The sequence below is a fragment of the Piliocolobus tephrosceles genome, unplaced genomic scaffold, assembly GCF_002776525.5.
Source record: "Piliocolobus tephrosceles isolate RC106 unplaced genomic scaffold, ASM277652v3 unscaffolded_35489, whole genome shotgun sequence".
Lineage (NCBI taxonomy): Eukaryota > Metazoa > Chordata > Mammalia > Primates > Cercopithecidae > Piliocolobus > Piliocolobus tephrosceles.
The window spans coordinates 1-13,581 of NW_022319297.1; the positions used below are offsets into that span (position 1 = coordinate 1).

Sequence of the window (13,581 nt, forward strand, 5' to 3'; positions counted from 1 at the left end):
AACTCCTTACTGGTAAATGCCTCTACCACATGCTAATCAGGAATCCTAAGCAACACACATGTTTTAAGAGAATAGGAAGTAATTCCTGATATTTTAACAATCCTCTAATAGACACTCAGCAAGTTATTAGGTAATGGCAAAACCACAATTACTCTTGCATCCACCTAATACTAATTTCAGATGTGAATTTGGGCCAAATAAATAATGAATATTAGTAGTTATCTATAATATATTTGCTTATTTTGTTTTTAGAAAAAATTGTAGAATCTTACAGCTGTATACCACTGATAATTGTTCCAAACAGGCCCACCATTCCTAAAAATTCCTGTCTGCTCAGCTTCTTCACGATGTATTCCTCACAAACATTCGAAATGGCATAGAGGGAAGCCCCAAGAAGGACCAAGATGTCGCCCATCAATACATCACTCCCTGCAGGAAGATAAGCCACAAAAAGCAAAACACTGTCAACAGGTGAACCTCTACAGCATGCCTCCACGCGGTCATCTGACTCGTGTTCATTTAAATGACGCTAAGGAAGAAGAAACTGGTTACTAGAAGTTTATGTGTGAGTGTGTGTGTGTGTGCGAGCGCGCATGCACATGCATGTGTTTGAGACAGTCTTGCTCTGTCGCTCAGGCTGGAGTGCGGAGTGCAGTGGCTCAGTCTCGGCTCACTGCAACCTACACCTCCGGGTTCAAGTGATTCTCCTGCCTCAGCCTCCTGCGTAGCTGGGATTATAGGCACCCTCCGTCAGGTCTGGCTAATTTTTGTATTTGTACTGGTCTTGACCTCCTGAACTCAAGTGATCCGCTCACCTTGGCCTCCCAAAGTACTGGGATTACAGGTGTGAGTGACTGTGCCTGGCCTAATTTTTGTATTTTTGGTAGAGACGGAGGGTTCACTATGTTGGCCAGGCTGGTCTCGAACTCCTGACCTCAGGTGATGTACCCACCTTGGCCCTCCAAAACGCGGGATTACAGGTGTGAGCCACCGCACCCAACCTGGTTACTAGAAGTTTAAAGTCTCTTACTCTCTTACTCTTCTCACTTTCTGGTTCAATTCTGCTGTGATTTTTCATAATTTAACTCCTCAGAAGTCTAACAGGCTAGAAATTGATATATTGAATATATTATAATGTAAGGCCTCAGAAAATGATTCCATGACATGACAAATTAATGGAGTTCACTGAAGAGTTGGGTCAATTTGAAAAATGGGAACCTGCTTTCAAAGTAATTTTCCCTTTCAATCCAAGGAGACACTTAACTCACTTGTAGATTGGGTGAATCATAGACCTTAATTAGATTTTATAGTATCAACTGTAATTTTCTCTCTCAATCCAAGGAGACATTTAACTCACTTGAAGCTTGGATGAATTAATAGACCTTAATTACATTTTATACTATCAACTGAATTCAACACAAAGTGAGGCAAAGTGTTCTCACCTACACAGCGACTTAAAAAGAAATACTCCAGTGAACAAGTTTCTTCGTTGATTAAATAAAAAAAGAAAAAAAGAATTGACAGTAGGTTTTCCAGGAACCAATCTTAAATGTATGAGACAAAAGATGATTGCAAATATATAAAGAAACTTTGCTCTCAAGAGACAGACAAAACTATTTAATGCAACAAAAAGGAAGAAAAACTGTAGGCTGGTAGGAACATACAGATTGTTCTGTGGAGGTAGTTACAAAATACCAGATACAAGTAAATCTAAAAATATAATTTCAAATGTAGTTAACCAGAATGTATTTTCTGCTTTTTACTATAAAAAGATATAGTTTGCAGAATAAAAGTGAAAACATAAACAAAATTCTGTGACTGAAGCTTACCTGAATTGTCTTCCCTCCCTGCTAGTATGTCTGCACCAACCATGGTTCCTACACCCAACAGACAGACAGCCACGGCAACGAAGTGGATCACTCTGTACCTCGCATAAAGAATAAACCACGACAGAGCCATCAACACAGGAATCCCAAAGCAATCCAAAAGCTGCATGGAAAGAGAATCAACAGTTTAAAACATATCTCTCATTAGCTAAAAGATGGGTAATTGGCTGGGCACGGTGGCTCAAGACTGTAATCCCAGCACTTTGGGAGGCCGAGACGGACGGATCACGAGGTCAGGAGATCGAGACCATCCTGGCTAACACAGTGAAACTCTGTCTCTACTAAAAAATACAAAAAACTAGCCAGGCGAGGTGGCGGGCGCCTGTAGTCCCAGCTACTCGGGAGGCTGAGGCAGGAGAATGGTGTAAACTCGGGAGGCGGAGCTTGCAGTGAGCTGAGATCCGGCCACTGCACTCCAGCCTGGGCCACAGAGCAAGACTCCGTCTCAAAAAAAAAAAAAAAAGATGAGTAATTAAAAAATAATAGAGTCAGTATTTATAATAGGAGTCAGTATTTATTGAGCATTTATTATTGCCAGCCCTATACTAAGAGCTTTACCTGGATTCACTCATGTAATCCTCACAACAACTCTATGAGAATGAAATTACAATCCAATTTTATACATGAGAAAATGAAGGTACAGAGAGTGAAATGAGTTGCCATAGTTAAAAATGGGATGACAGCTGGGCACAGGGGCTCAGGCCTGTAATCTTAACACTTTGGGAGGCTGTGGTGGGCAAATTGCTTGAGCCCAGAAGTTCGAGATCAGCCTGGGCAACATGGTGAAACGCTGTCTTCACAAAAAAAAAAAAAAAAAATAGTTGGGTGTGGTGTTGCACGCCTGTAGTCCCAGCTACTTGGGAGGCTAAGGTGACAGGATCACTTGAGCCTGGGAGTTCAAGGCTGCAGTGAGCTGTGATGGTGCCACTGCACTCCAGCCTGTACAATACAGACAGACCCTGTCTCAAAATAAATGAATAAATAAAATAATAAAATACAATGGAAGAGTCAGTTGCTGAACACAAGAATTCTGCTGAGGGCCTGTGCTCTTTACCTCTATGCTCCCACCTGTGTATATCTTTATATTTTATTTTATTTTTATATTTTATTTTTTTATTTTTTTTATTTATTTTATTTTATTTTATTTTATTTTATTTTATTTATTTTATTTTTTTGAGATGGAGTCTCGCTCTGTCACCCAGGCTGGAGTGCAGTGGCACAATCTCGACTCACTGCAACCTCCGCCTCCTGGGTTCAAGCAATTCTTCCTGCCTCAGCCTCCTGAGGAGCTGGGATTACAGCCGTCTGCCACCACGCCCAGCTAATTTTTGTATTTTTTAGTAGAGATGGGGTTTCGTCATGTTGGCAAGGCTGGTCTCAAACTCCTGACCTCAGGTGATCTGCCTGCCTCGGCCTCCCAAAGTGCTGGGATTACAGGCATGAGCCACCATGCCTGGCCCTGTGTGTATCTTTAAGTTCGGTAGACAAACATGCTTTCCTGCATGCAACCATTTACTCAGCCAACAAATATTTGCTAAACACCTTGCATGTGTGAGACACTGTGAAAGCAGCTAGAAATAGAGGTGAACAGGACAGAGCAAGCTGTGCTCTCAGGAGCACACAAAGCTAGAAAGGACATGGAATAAATAATCACACCAGATATTTCACTGGAATTGGGCTAAGTGCTACAAAGAAGCACCGGTTACTATGAGAGAACAGACACCATCTCCCTGACAAAGCATCCAACCCCACCACATGAGACACACTCATGCTCACGGCAAATATTCTTGCTCATCTTCCTCAGGTGCTTCTCCATCACCTGTTGATAATAGGTCCAGAAAACACTAGCTATACACCTGATACTGCTCATCTGGAAGGCAGAGGGATTAAGCATGCCAAAATTATAGCAGGCCCAAAGTTGTTTGCAAGATAAAAGATAAAAAAGAGACTGAATTCGTTCAATTCTTAAATTCACAAAATTAATGTGCATTCAAGGATAAAATATATTCAAGAGATTCTTGATGCATTCCAATGTATTTCTTTCAAGGAAGAAATATATTCCTTATACCAATAATAGTCCTGAAACTGCTGTTTTATTGCTCCCCCTGTTGTTTCAAACCTTGTCCCTGATTCTCTCCGTATCTGGTGAGTCTTGAACAAGACAGGCCCCTAATCTCCAGCAGCCCATTCAATCCTGTCCACAGTTGTTTACTGATTGCCTTTCACTGCAGTAGCATCAGTGGAGTCCAACGCATCATGTGTAGGAATGGCATCTTGCCTTGTTATTTATTCCAGCTGCAGAACTCTAATCTCCTAAGTGCTTTATTGAGCCTGCCTGAATAGCAAAACATTAAACGATTCAAATGATAATACCCTGTCCCTGAAGACACCAGCAGAATCCAGCCATATGGCTTAACAAAATCTCAACTACATTCCTTAAACAAAAAAAAGGAGAAAAAGACATTCTAAGAACTACCACAGAAGATTCCTTTATCCTTGTGTCTTAAAATCAAACTTAAATTTGCTCTAACAATTTTTGTTGGGCAATGAGGTAGCTGCCTAACATCATGGTCAGAGCTCCAGAGACCTCAGGCCCCAGCCCCACACTGACCAGCTAGATGTGTGGTCCCCAGCCAGTCACTCTCCAAGTCAAAATATAAAATAAAAAGATCAGATGAAATGATCACACAGGTTCCCTCCGACTCTAACATTCCATGACTTCTCATCTGATATCACCTTCAGACATGTGAACCTTCTTTTCAAAATGCATTCTTGGTGGCCGGGAGCGGTGGCTCATGCCTGTAATCCCAGCACTATGGGGGCCAAGGCAGGAGGATCACTTGAGGTCAGGAGTTTGAGACCAGCCTGGCCAAAATGGCAAAACCTTATATCTACTCAAAATACAAAAAAAAATCAGCTGGGCGTGGTGGCGCATTCCTGTAATCCCAGCTACTCAGGAGGCCGAGGCTGCAGTGAACCAAGATTACCCCACTGCACTCCAGCGGGGCGACAGAATGAGACTCCATCTAAAAAAAAAAAAAAAAGCCAGGTGTGGTGGCGCATGCCTGTAATCCCAGCTGCTCAGGAGGATAAGGCAGGAGAATCACTTGAACCTGGGAGGCGGAGGCTGCAGTGAGCCGAGATCATGCCATTGTGCTCCAGCCTGGGTGACAGAGCAAGACTCCTCCTCAGAAAAAAAAAAAAAAAAGTATTCCTGGTGATGGATGTCTTCTCTGATTGTTTCAGTTCTAAGAGTATCAATTTAATTTTTAAAAATTATTGTATAGTCACAGTAAGCAGGGTACTAAGGCAGACTCTGCCACGTGGTTAGTATAAAAATGAGTTAGACCATATTAGAGGTACAATAGAGTATAGAAGAGAACATGAAAATTGAATTAGCCTTTGACAATGAGGGGAGCAGGCTTCAAAAAGGACTGCATTCTAGGAAGAACAGAGCAGCACAGGAGAGAAGGAGCAGGCCATGAGTGGGAAATGGGTTGATGTGGCAGTAAAGTGGGAAGGGACATGAGCAGAAACCTAGGCCACATCATGATCTTCACGTGAACTATTCCATGACTGTTGGTAATTACAGAACCTTCTAAGGAACCCTTAAGAAGAAGGTTCAAAGACCACCTAATCCAAATTTCCATCCTTTTGGACTACCCAGGCCAGAGATTTACTCAGGTGGAGAACCAGCTTGAATCAGTCCTGTGACAGCCATCTCTGCTGCTGGAGAAAACATGACCTTGTTAGATGCCTTTTTTATAATACATTCCTCACTAAGGCCGTAAGTGCATGACTTTTAGCAACCAAATGCTTAGGTTTTTCTAAGAGGCTGCGTGAAAGAAATTGTTTTCAATTTCTTTGAAATTGAAAGAAGGCATGAACTTCAGTTGCAAATATCCAACTGTAAGTGTTCTGTTTAACTGTGTTTAGGCTTTGCACCAATTCCAAACTTTTTATCATTATTAGAGATCAAAGTTCCTGGGAATTGTAATTAAAATGTATGTGAGATTATGAGAGTAGATGTGACAAGAAAATGCCATTTTCTGCATACTTACATATACTTCATTAACCAATGCTAAAAGAGCACTAACTCCTATTAGTGATACTAGGTAACTAACTTCATTCTCATGCTTCATTCTCTAGGTAACTGCTGGGTTTAATTTTTGCGAAACTTTAGGTTCTTTGTGTGCCTCCTATGGTGTCTGTCTTAATAAATCATTTCCTCTCTCAGCTTTTTAACCCATACTGGTCAAAGTCCAAGAGGTTTGCTGAGAACAATGCTTAGCAAAATGTTACAGACAACAAAGTATTTAATATAAGGCACTCTGGCAATAACATTTAATGTAGGTTCACATTGGGAAAATACTGAGTTCTCAACAATCCTTATATTTTCTATGCAAAATAAGTCTAATTTCAATTTTTCCAGTCCCTAAAATTTAGAGTCAAGTAAGAACATCTCTGTATTTTGTATAGTGAGAAAGGGATATATCAAAAAGTTATAAACTTCAAATCCCACATCTGATACAAACTTTTTTTTATTATTTAAGAAAATGAAAAAAAAAGTTATGAACTTATTAAACTGTGACATCTAAACCTGGCATTTGAGTCTATCTCACTTTCACCTCCATTTATAAAACATTTTGTAGTTAGTAATGGTGAGTTAATGTTATGACACATCCCATAGTTTGCTAACATTAAGACAAATGAAATCAATTGTCTTCAACTTTACAAAGTTGAAAACCTCTGCAATGTAGGAATGAATATTTTTCTTTCAATGCAGCAAGAATAAACCTAACAAAGAAACAGGAATGGGAGTTTTAACTCTGGCTACCACCTCTCCCAAAAATGTCTAATGGGTTTCTTCCAATGGTTCCTTTGTCATGAATATCTACTATGCTTGCAAAGCTCCAACTTTCCTATAGAACAAAGGTATATCTACTTTCATATGCCATGTTTCAGCAGCATATAAAACAGAACACATGTCAACACCACAGCATCAACTGCCAACTAAATATTTATGCTTATTGTGGTAGGAACTGCTCTGCCACAGCATTAGCAGTTTGGGGGCAGCTTAACTGGTATACATTTTCACTAATTCTAGGAAACATTACTCATTAGAGCATATGCTCTACTAGAAAACAGCACCCACTTGTGTTTAGGTTTTCTTCAACTGAACAGTTTTTCAATAAAATTAGGTCAACACGTATGACTTCGTGTTCTCCTTTTGAAGCTATAAAATCCAAAGTGGTCAGAGGGCTCCCTCTTACCTGGACACTGGTTAGAGTTGTGTACTGGTAGGCTCTGACAATCATATAATTAGCTTCCACATCTGCTAGTCCCAGCAGGATGTACTTCCACCATTTTCTTTTCAAGATTACTAGAAGGTTATCACTGCCTGGTTGAAAGAAATCTGGGTCAGTATGTTATTTGCAAATGATACCATACATGTTGATTTGAAGATCAAAGAGTAGAAGCAAGAATTTCCCCCCCCCCCCCCCCCCCTCCTCCTCCCCCTCCTCCTCCTCCTCCTTCTTCTTCTTCTTCTTTTTTTTTTTTTGAGATAGGGTCTCATTCTGTTGCCCAGGCTGGAGTGCAGTGGTACAATCTCAGCTAACTGCGACCTCTGCCTCCTGGGTTCAAGCCAGCCTCCCACTTCAGCCTCCTGAGTAGCTGGGACCACAGGCGTACGCCACCATACCCAGCTAATTATTTTTGTATTTTTAGCAGAGATGGGGTCTCACCATGTTGCCCAGGCTGGTCTCGAACTCCTGAGCTCAAGCGACCTGCCTGCCTCAGCTTCCCAAAGTGCTGGGATTACAGGCGTGAGCTACCATGCCTGGCTATTGTGTATTTCCAGCGTGGCCCCCTCCCAGTTTCCATTCTTCATAACCCAAACTCCTGCAACAGCTCACCAGAGTTAGATTTTTTTCTAGTATGAAACCCTAGTTAAAATGTCATCAGAGACCAAGTGTTCAATAAAAGCACCAGAATGAAAGTAAGAGAAAAGTGGTTAAATTCCCTTTCCTAGCTGGGCATGGTGGTGTGCACCTGTAATGCCAGCTACTCAGGAGGTTGAGGTAAGGGTGGAGGACAGCTGGAGCCCAAGAGTTCAAGACCAGCTGGGCTTACATAATGAGACTCCACCTGTACAGTGGAGTCTCACTGTACAGGTGGAGACTCACTGTACAAGTGGGGGAGGGCAGGGCGGAAGGAGAGCCCTAAGGAAAAGAGCTAATGCATGCTGGACTTAATACTTAGGTGATGGGTTGATAGCTTCTGCAAACCACCATGGCACATGTTTACCTATGTAACAAACCTGCACATTCTGCACATGTACCCCAGAACTTAAAAGAAAAACTTTTTTTAAAATCCCTTTCCTATCATAACAGAAATAAAATTTCTGGATATGAGCTTGCATGTCGCCATTTCTGACAAGCCACGGACTATCCTAGGAAATGAAATGTTTTCCTAGAAATTAATTGGTTATTTAACTTCTATCCATGGGCTTCTTCAAAGAAAAGTCTGCATGTGATCGTTCTTTTGGAAGAGATGTGCTTTCAAGTGAAAAATAAGTCCATGATAAGTCTGAGAAAAGACTTAGTGGCACACTGAAGAAACACATTTTATTCCCTCAAATTATATTTATTCAAATTAATTGGATTCACTACTTTGGAGAATCTGGCATCACAGGAGATGCAGAGTTGGCACATATATGAGAAGGCTTTATGGCAAGATAACTCACAAATAAAAGTAGTGAGAATCATAACCAAATAATTATCAGTAAAATCCAATTAGCAGGAACATCTTGAAAACACACAAATAGGCCGGGTGCAGTGGCTCACACCTGTAATCCCAGCACTTTGGGAGGCCGAGGTGGGCAGATCATCTGAGGTCAGAAGTTCGAGACCAGCCTGGGCAACATGGAGAAACCCTGTCTCTATTAAAAATAAAAAAATTAGCCGGACATGGTGGCAGGTGCCTGTAATTCCAGCTACTAGGGAGGCTGAGGCAAGAGAATCACTTGAATCTGGGAGGCAGAGGTTGCACTGAGCTGAGATTGTGCCACTGAGCCGAGATCATGCCATTGCATTCCAGCCTGGGCAACAGGAGCAAAACTCCGTCTCAGAAGAAAAAAAAAAAAAAAAACATAACAACACAGAATTAGTCTTCCTAGCATCAAATGGCATAGGAAGTACCTAACAACCATCCCTTAGGGAGACTAACTGCACTGATATATTTGGGAGTCTCACCGAATTCCTGAAGGCCAATGCTTCCACAAAGAGCAAAGTATAGGATTATTAACCATGTATAGTTCCACTCCCAGCTCTTTTTTTTTTTCTTCCTTTGGAGACAGGGTCTTGGTCTGTCATTTGGGCTTGAGTGCAGTGGTGCCATCTTGGCTCCCTGCAACCTCAGCCTCCTGGGATCAAGCCATCCTCCACCTCAGCCTCCCAAGTAGCTGGGACTACAGGGACATGCCATCATACCCAGGTAATTTTTATATTTTTTGTAGAGAAAGAGTTTCATCACATTGCCCAGGCTGGTCTAGAACTCCAGGCCTCAGGTGATCCTCCCACCTCCAACTGCCGAAGTGCTGGGGTTACAGGTGTGAGCCATCACACCCAGCCCTAAATTTCAATAAAAACCTTTAGATAGCTGGTGCATGGGATGAAATAAATTACTGTAATTTCCTGAGTGTGCACAGTGCTGTCCTTCTTCACTGGATTCATTAACCTTTGTGAGGCTTTTTCTTCTGCTGTGTTGGCCACATGATTCAAAAGCAAGTAGTAAATTTAGAATCAGACCTTCAAACCCCTTTACAACGAAGGGTTAAACTAAAGTTTTAAAAAATAATGAAGCTGGACGGGCATCTGTAATCCCCACATTTCGGAAGGCCGTGGCAGACAGATCACGTAAGGTCAGGAGTTCGAGACCAATCTGGCCAACATCTCCACTAAAAATACAAAAATTAGCCGGGTGTAGTAGCACGTGCCTGTAATCCCAACTACTAGGGAGGGTGAGGCAGGAGAATCGCTTGAACCCAGGAGGCAGAGGTTGTAGTGAGCCAAGATCACGCCACTGCACTGTACTCCAATCTGGGTGACAGGGCAACACTAAAGCTGTAGCTACCAGGAGTTTGTGGGGAGGGAAGAAGGAATGAATAGGTGGAGCAGAGGGATTTTTAGGGCAGTGGAGCTGTTCTGTTTGATACTGTAATGGTAAATGTATGCCATTATACATTTGTCAAAACCTATAGAATGCACAATACCAAGAGTGACCCCTAAGGTAAATTATTGATTTTGGTTAATAATAATGTATGTGGCTGGGCCCAGTGGCTCACACCTGTAATCTCAGCACTTTGGGAAGCCGAGGTGGGAGGACTGCTCGAGCTCAGGAATTCAAGACCAGCCTGAGCAACATGGTGAAACCCTGTCTCTACAAAAAATACAAAAATTAGCTGGGCACAGTGGCTCACACCTATAATCCCAGTACTCTGGGAGGCCAAGGCAGGTGAATCACTTGAGGTCAGGAGCACGGTGAGACCCCGTCTCTGCTAAAAATACAAAAATTAGCCGGGCGTGGTGGTGTGTGCCTGTAGTCCCAGCTACACAGGAGGCTGAGGCACAAGAATCACTTGAGCCCAGGAGGTGGAGGTTGCAGTGAGCCAAGATTATGTCACTGCACACACACAAAAAAACCCAGAGACCTGATCTACACAATCAACTAATGTTCCATTTACCATCTTTATTTAGTTGTAAGTAAATACTTTGGAGAGTAAGGTTCTTGACTTTAAGTGTTTTTAATATCATCTTAATATTTTAAAATATTTTTTAAATTGCGGGGGGACCTAACTTGTAATGACATTTATACTCTTTAGGTCGGGTCCAATGGCTCACGCCTGAAATCCTAGCAGTTTGGGAGGCTGAGGTGGGCAGATCGCTTGAGCCCAGGAGTTAAGAGACTAGCCAGGGCAACATGGCAAAAACCCTTCTCTACCAAAAAAAAAAAAAAAAAAAAGGCATGGTGGCACACGCCTGTAGTCCCATCTTACTAGGGAGGCTGAGGTGAGTGGATCACTTGAGCCTGGGAGGTCAGGGCTACAGTGAGCCAAGATTGCATCTCTGCACTCCAGCCTGGGTGACAGAGTGAGACCCTGGCTCAAAAACAAACAACAACAACAACAACAACACAGAACACTTTTGGCCGGGCGCGGTGGCTCAAGCCTGTAATCCCAGCACTTTGGGAGGCCGAGACGGGCGGATCACGAGGTCAGGAGATCGAGACCATCCTGGCTAACACAGTGAAACCCCGTCTCTACTAAAAAATACAAAAAACCAGCTGGGCGAGGTGGTGGGCACCTGTAGTCCCAGCTACTCGGGAGGCTGAGGTAGGAGAATGGCGTGAACCCAGGAGGCGGAGCTTGCAGTGAGCTGAGATCCGGCCATAGCACTCCAGCCTGGGCGACAGAGCAAGACTCCGTCTCAAAAAAAAAAAACAAAACACTTTTTTTGGACAACTTCTCTGTTACAAACAGTATGGTGCGACTTACTTTAATCAACAATTTCAGAGAATTATGCATAAGTCTCTAGTTACTACTTTCACAGAATTCAGAGGTGTCATACTTTTCTAGTAATTTTTATGAAGATAATTTTGTTGAAAAGGTAATTTCCACATTTGACATACCTGATCGAAATGCCAGCATCACTGTATAAATTAGGAACAGCAAGCAATAATTGATAAAGCTCTGAAGCATGGGGGTGTTCACTTTGTATCTTTCTGCCAAATACTGGCTGGTGATGGCTGTCCCACATATACACAAGGACAACATCTGACCCAGAGCAATTGTTTTCAAAATATTCCTGGAAAATAAGGGAAGAAATCAGAATAGCTTGCAAATAAGTTATACCTTACACACACACACACACACACACACACACACACACACACACACAGCTAAACACAAACGGAAATGCTAATTATTCCAGGTGATTCTTCATTTCATTCTATGAAATCAATATTAAAATGTTAGTTATTAAAGGACTACATTTTAATTCTCTTTTATCTTTCTGATCCCCTCCATTCCCACAAAAGCATATTCCCCCATTTCACTGAACATCCATTTAGAGATCATTTTGATTACTTGACTATAACATACTTTGTAAAGCACTTGTGTGTGTGTGTGTGTCTTTTTTTTTTTTTTTTTTTTTTTTGAGACAGGGTCTTATTCTATTGCTCAGCAGTGCAGTAGTGCAATTGCAGTTCACTGCAGCCTTGACCTCCCAGACTCAAGCAATCCCCCCACTTCAGCCTCCCAAATAACTAGGACTATGGGCATATGCCACCATGCCCAGCTAATTTTTTTTTTTTTTTTTTTTTTTTTTGGTAAAGATGGGGTTTCACTATGTTGCTCAGGTTGGTCTCAAACTCCTAGGCTCAAGGGATCCTCCCACCTCAGCCTCCCAAAGTGCTAGGATTTCAAGTGTGAGCCACTGTGACTGGTCCTTACCCTGCATTTCTAACATGGAGACTAATTAAAGAAGAAGTTGAGACAGAAGAGTCGACAATAATACCTATTTTCTGGATCAGATAATTGGCTAGATAGCAATATGGTTAACCAAGATCCTAAAGGCAGAAGGAAAAGGCATATTTAGAAAGGATAGTAACGCCATTTTGGACATGCTGGATTTTATTTAATTATGAGATAGCCAAGAAGAAATGTCCAGTAGGCAGCTTGGAGCTGGAAGAAAGGATTGGATTGGAGAAATAAACTTGAGAATCATGAGCATAAAGGTGGTGGCTGAATGGGGGACATAATGAGATCACTAAGGCACATAACTAAAAACTGGGAAGAAAAGAGAGCAAAAAAGAAATACCGTGGGAATCAGCAATATTTAAAGGGCTGGAGAGGCTGGATGCGGTGGCTTATGCCTGTAATCCCAGTACTTTGGGAGGCCAAGGCAGGCAGATCACTTGAGGTCAGGAGTTTGAGACCAGCCTGGCCAACATGGTGAAACCCCGTCTCTAGGAAAAATACAAACATTAGCGGGGTGCGGTGGTGGGCACCTGTAATCCCAGCTACTCAGGAGGCTGACGCATGAGAATCGCTTGAACCCAGGAGGCAGAGGTTGCAGTGAGCTGAGATCGCACCACTGCACTCCAGCCTGGGTGACAGAACGAGAGGAAGAAAGGAAGGACGGGAGGAAGAAAGGGAGGGAGGGAGGGAGGGAGACTCATTAGAGATGGAGATAAAGGGCCGGGCGCGGTGGCTCAAGCCTGTAATCCCAGCACTTTGGGAGGCCGAGACGGGCGGATCATGAGGTCAGGAGATCGAGACCATCCTGGTCTACACGGTGAAACCCCGTCTCTACTAAAAATACAAAAAACTAGCCGGGCGAGGTGGCGGGCGCCTGTAGTCCCAGCTACTCCGGAGGCTGAGGCAGGAGAATGGCGTGAACCCAGGAGGCGGAGCTTGCAGTGAGCTGAGATCCGGCCACTGCACTCCAGCCCAGGAGACACAGCAAGACTCCGTCTCAAAAAAAAAAAAAAAAAAAAAAAAGAGATGGAGATAAAGGGGCATGGCCAGAGAGGTAAGGGGAGAATTAGGAAGGAAGAAACAATCTGGAGGCCTAGAGAAGATGATGTTTCAAAGAGGAAACTTTTTCTAAGTATTCTTCCTGTCCTACTGCCA

General features: G+C 42.7%; 1 protein-coding gene across 1 annotated transcript; it reads right to left on the reverse strand.

The window, feature by feature from the left end:
* Window positions 1-8: 8 nt before the first annotated feature.
* LOC113222838 (solute carrier family 35 member F2) lies at window positions 9-11,758 on the reverse strand. Its single transcript, XM_026452432.1, has 4 exons — window positions 11,577-11,758; window positions 7,160-7,287; window positions 1,830-1,989; window positions 9-429 (listed from the first exon to the last, which is right to left on the reverse strand). The coding sequence occupies exons 1-4, from the start codon at window positions 11,719-11,721 to the stop codon at window positions 269-271; spliced, it is 594 nt and encodes a 197-aa protein (XP_026308217.1). The 5' UTR covers window positions 11,722-11,758; the 3' UTR covers window positions 9-268.
* Between the last annotated feature and the right edge of the window lie 1,823 nt (window positions 11,759-13,581).

Excerpts from the sequence above, each read along its gene's own strand:
- LOC113222838 (XM_026452432.1), bottom strand. The coding sequence starts at position 11,721 with ATGTTGTCCTTGTGTATATGTGGGACAGCCATCACCAGCCAGTATTTG. Across the intron at positions 7,288-11,576 it reads GATGCTGGCATTTCGATCAG|GCAGTGATAACCTTCTAGTA; the intron begins GTATGTCAAATG and ends TCTTTCAACCAG. Across the intron at positions 430-1,829 it reads AGGGAGGGAAGACAATTCAG|GGAGTGATGTATTGATGGGC; the intron begins GTAAGCTTCAGT and ends ATCTTCCTGCAG.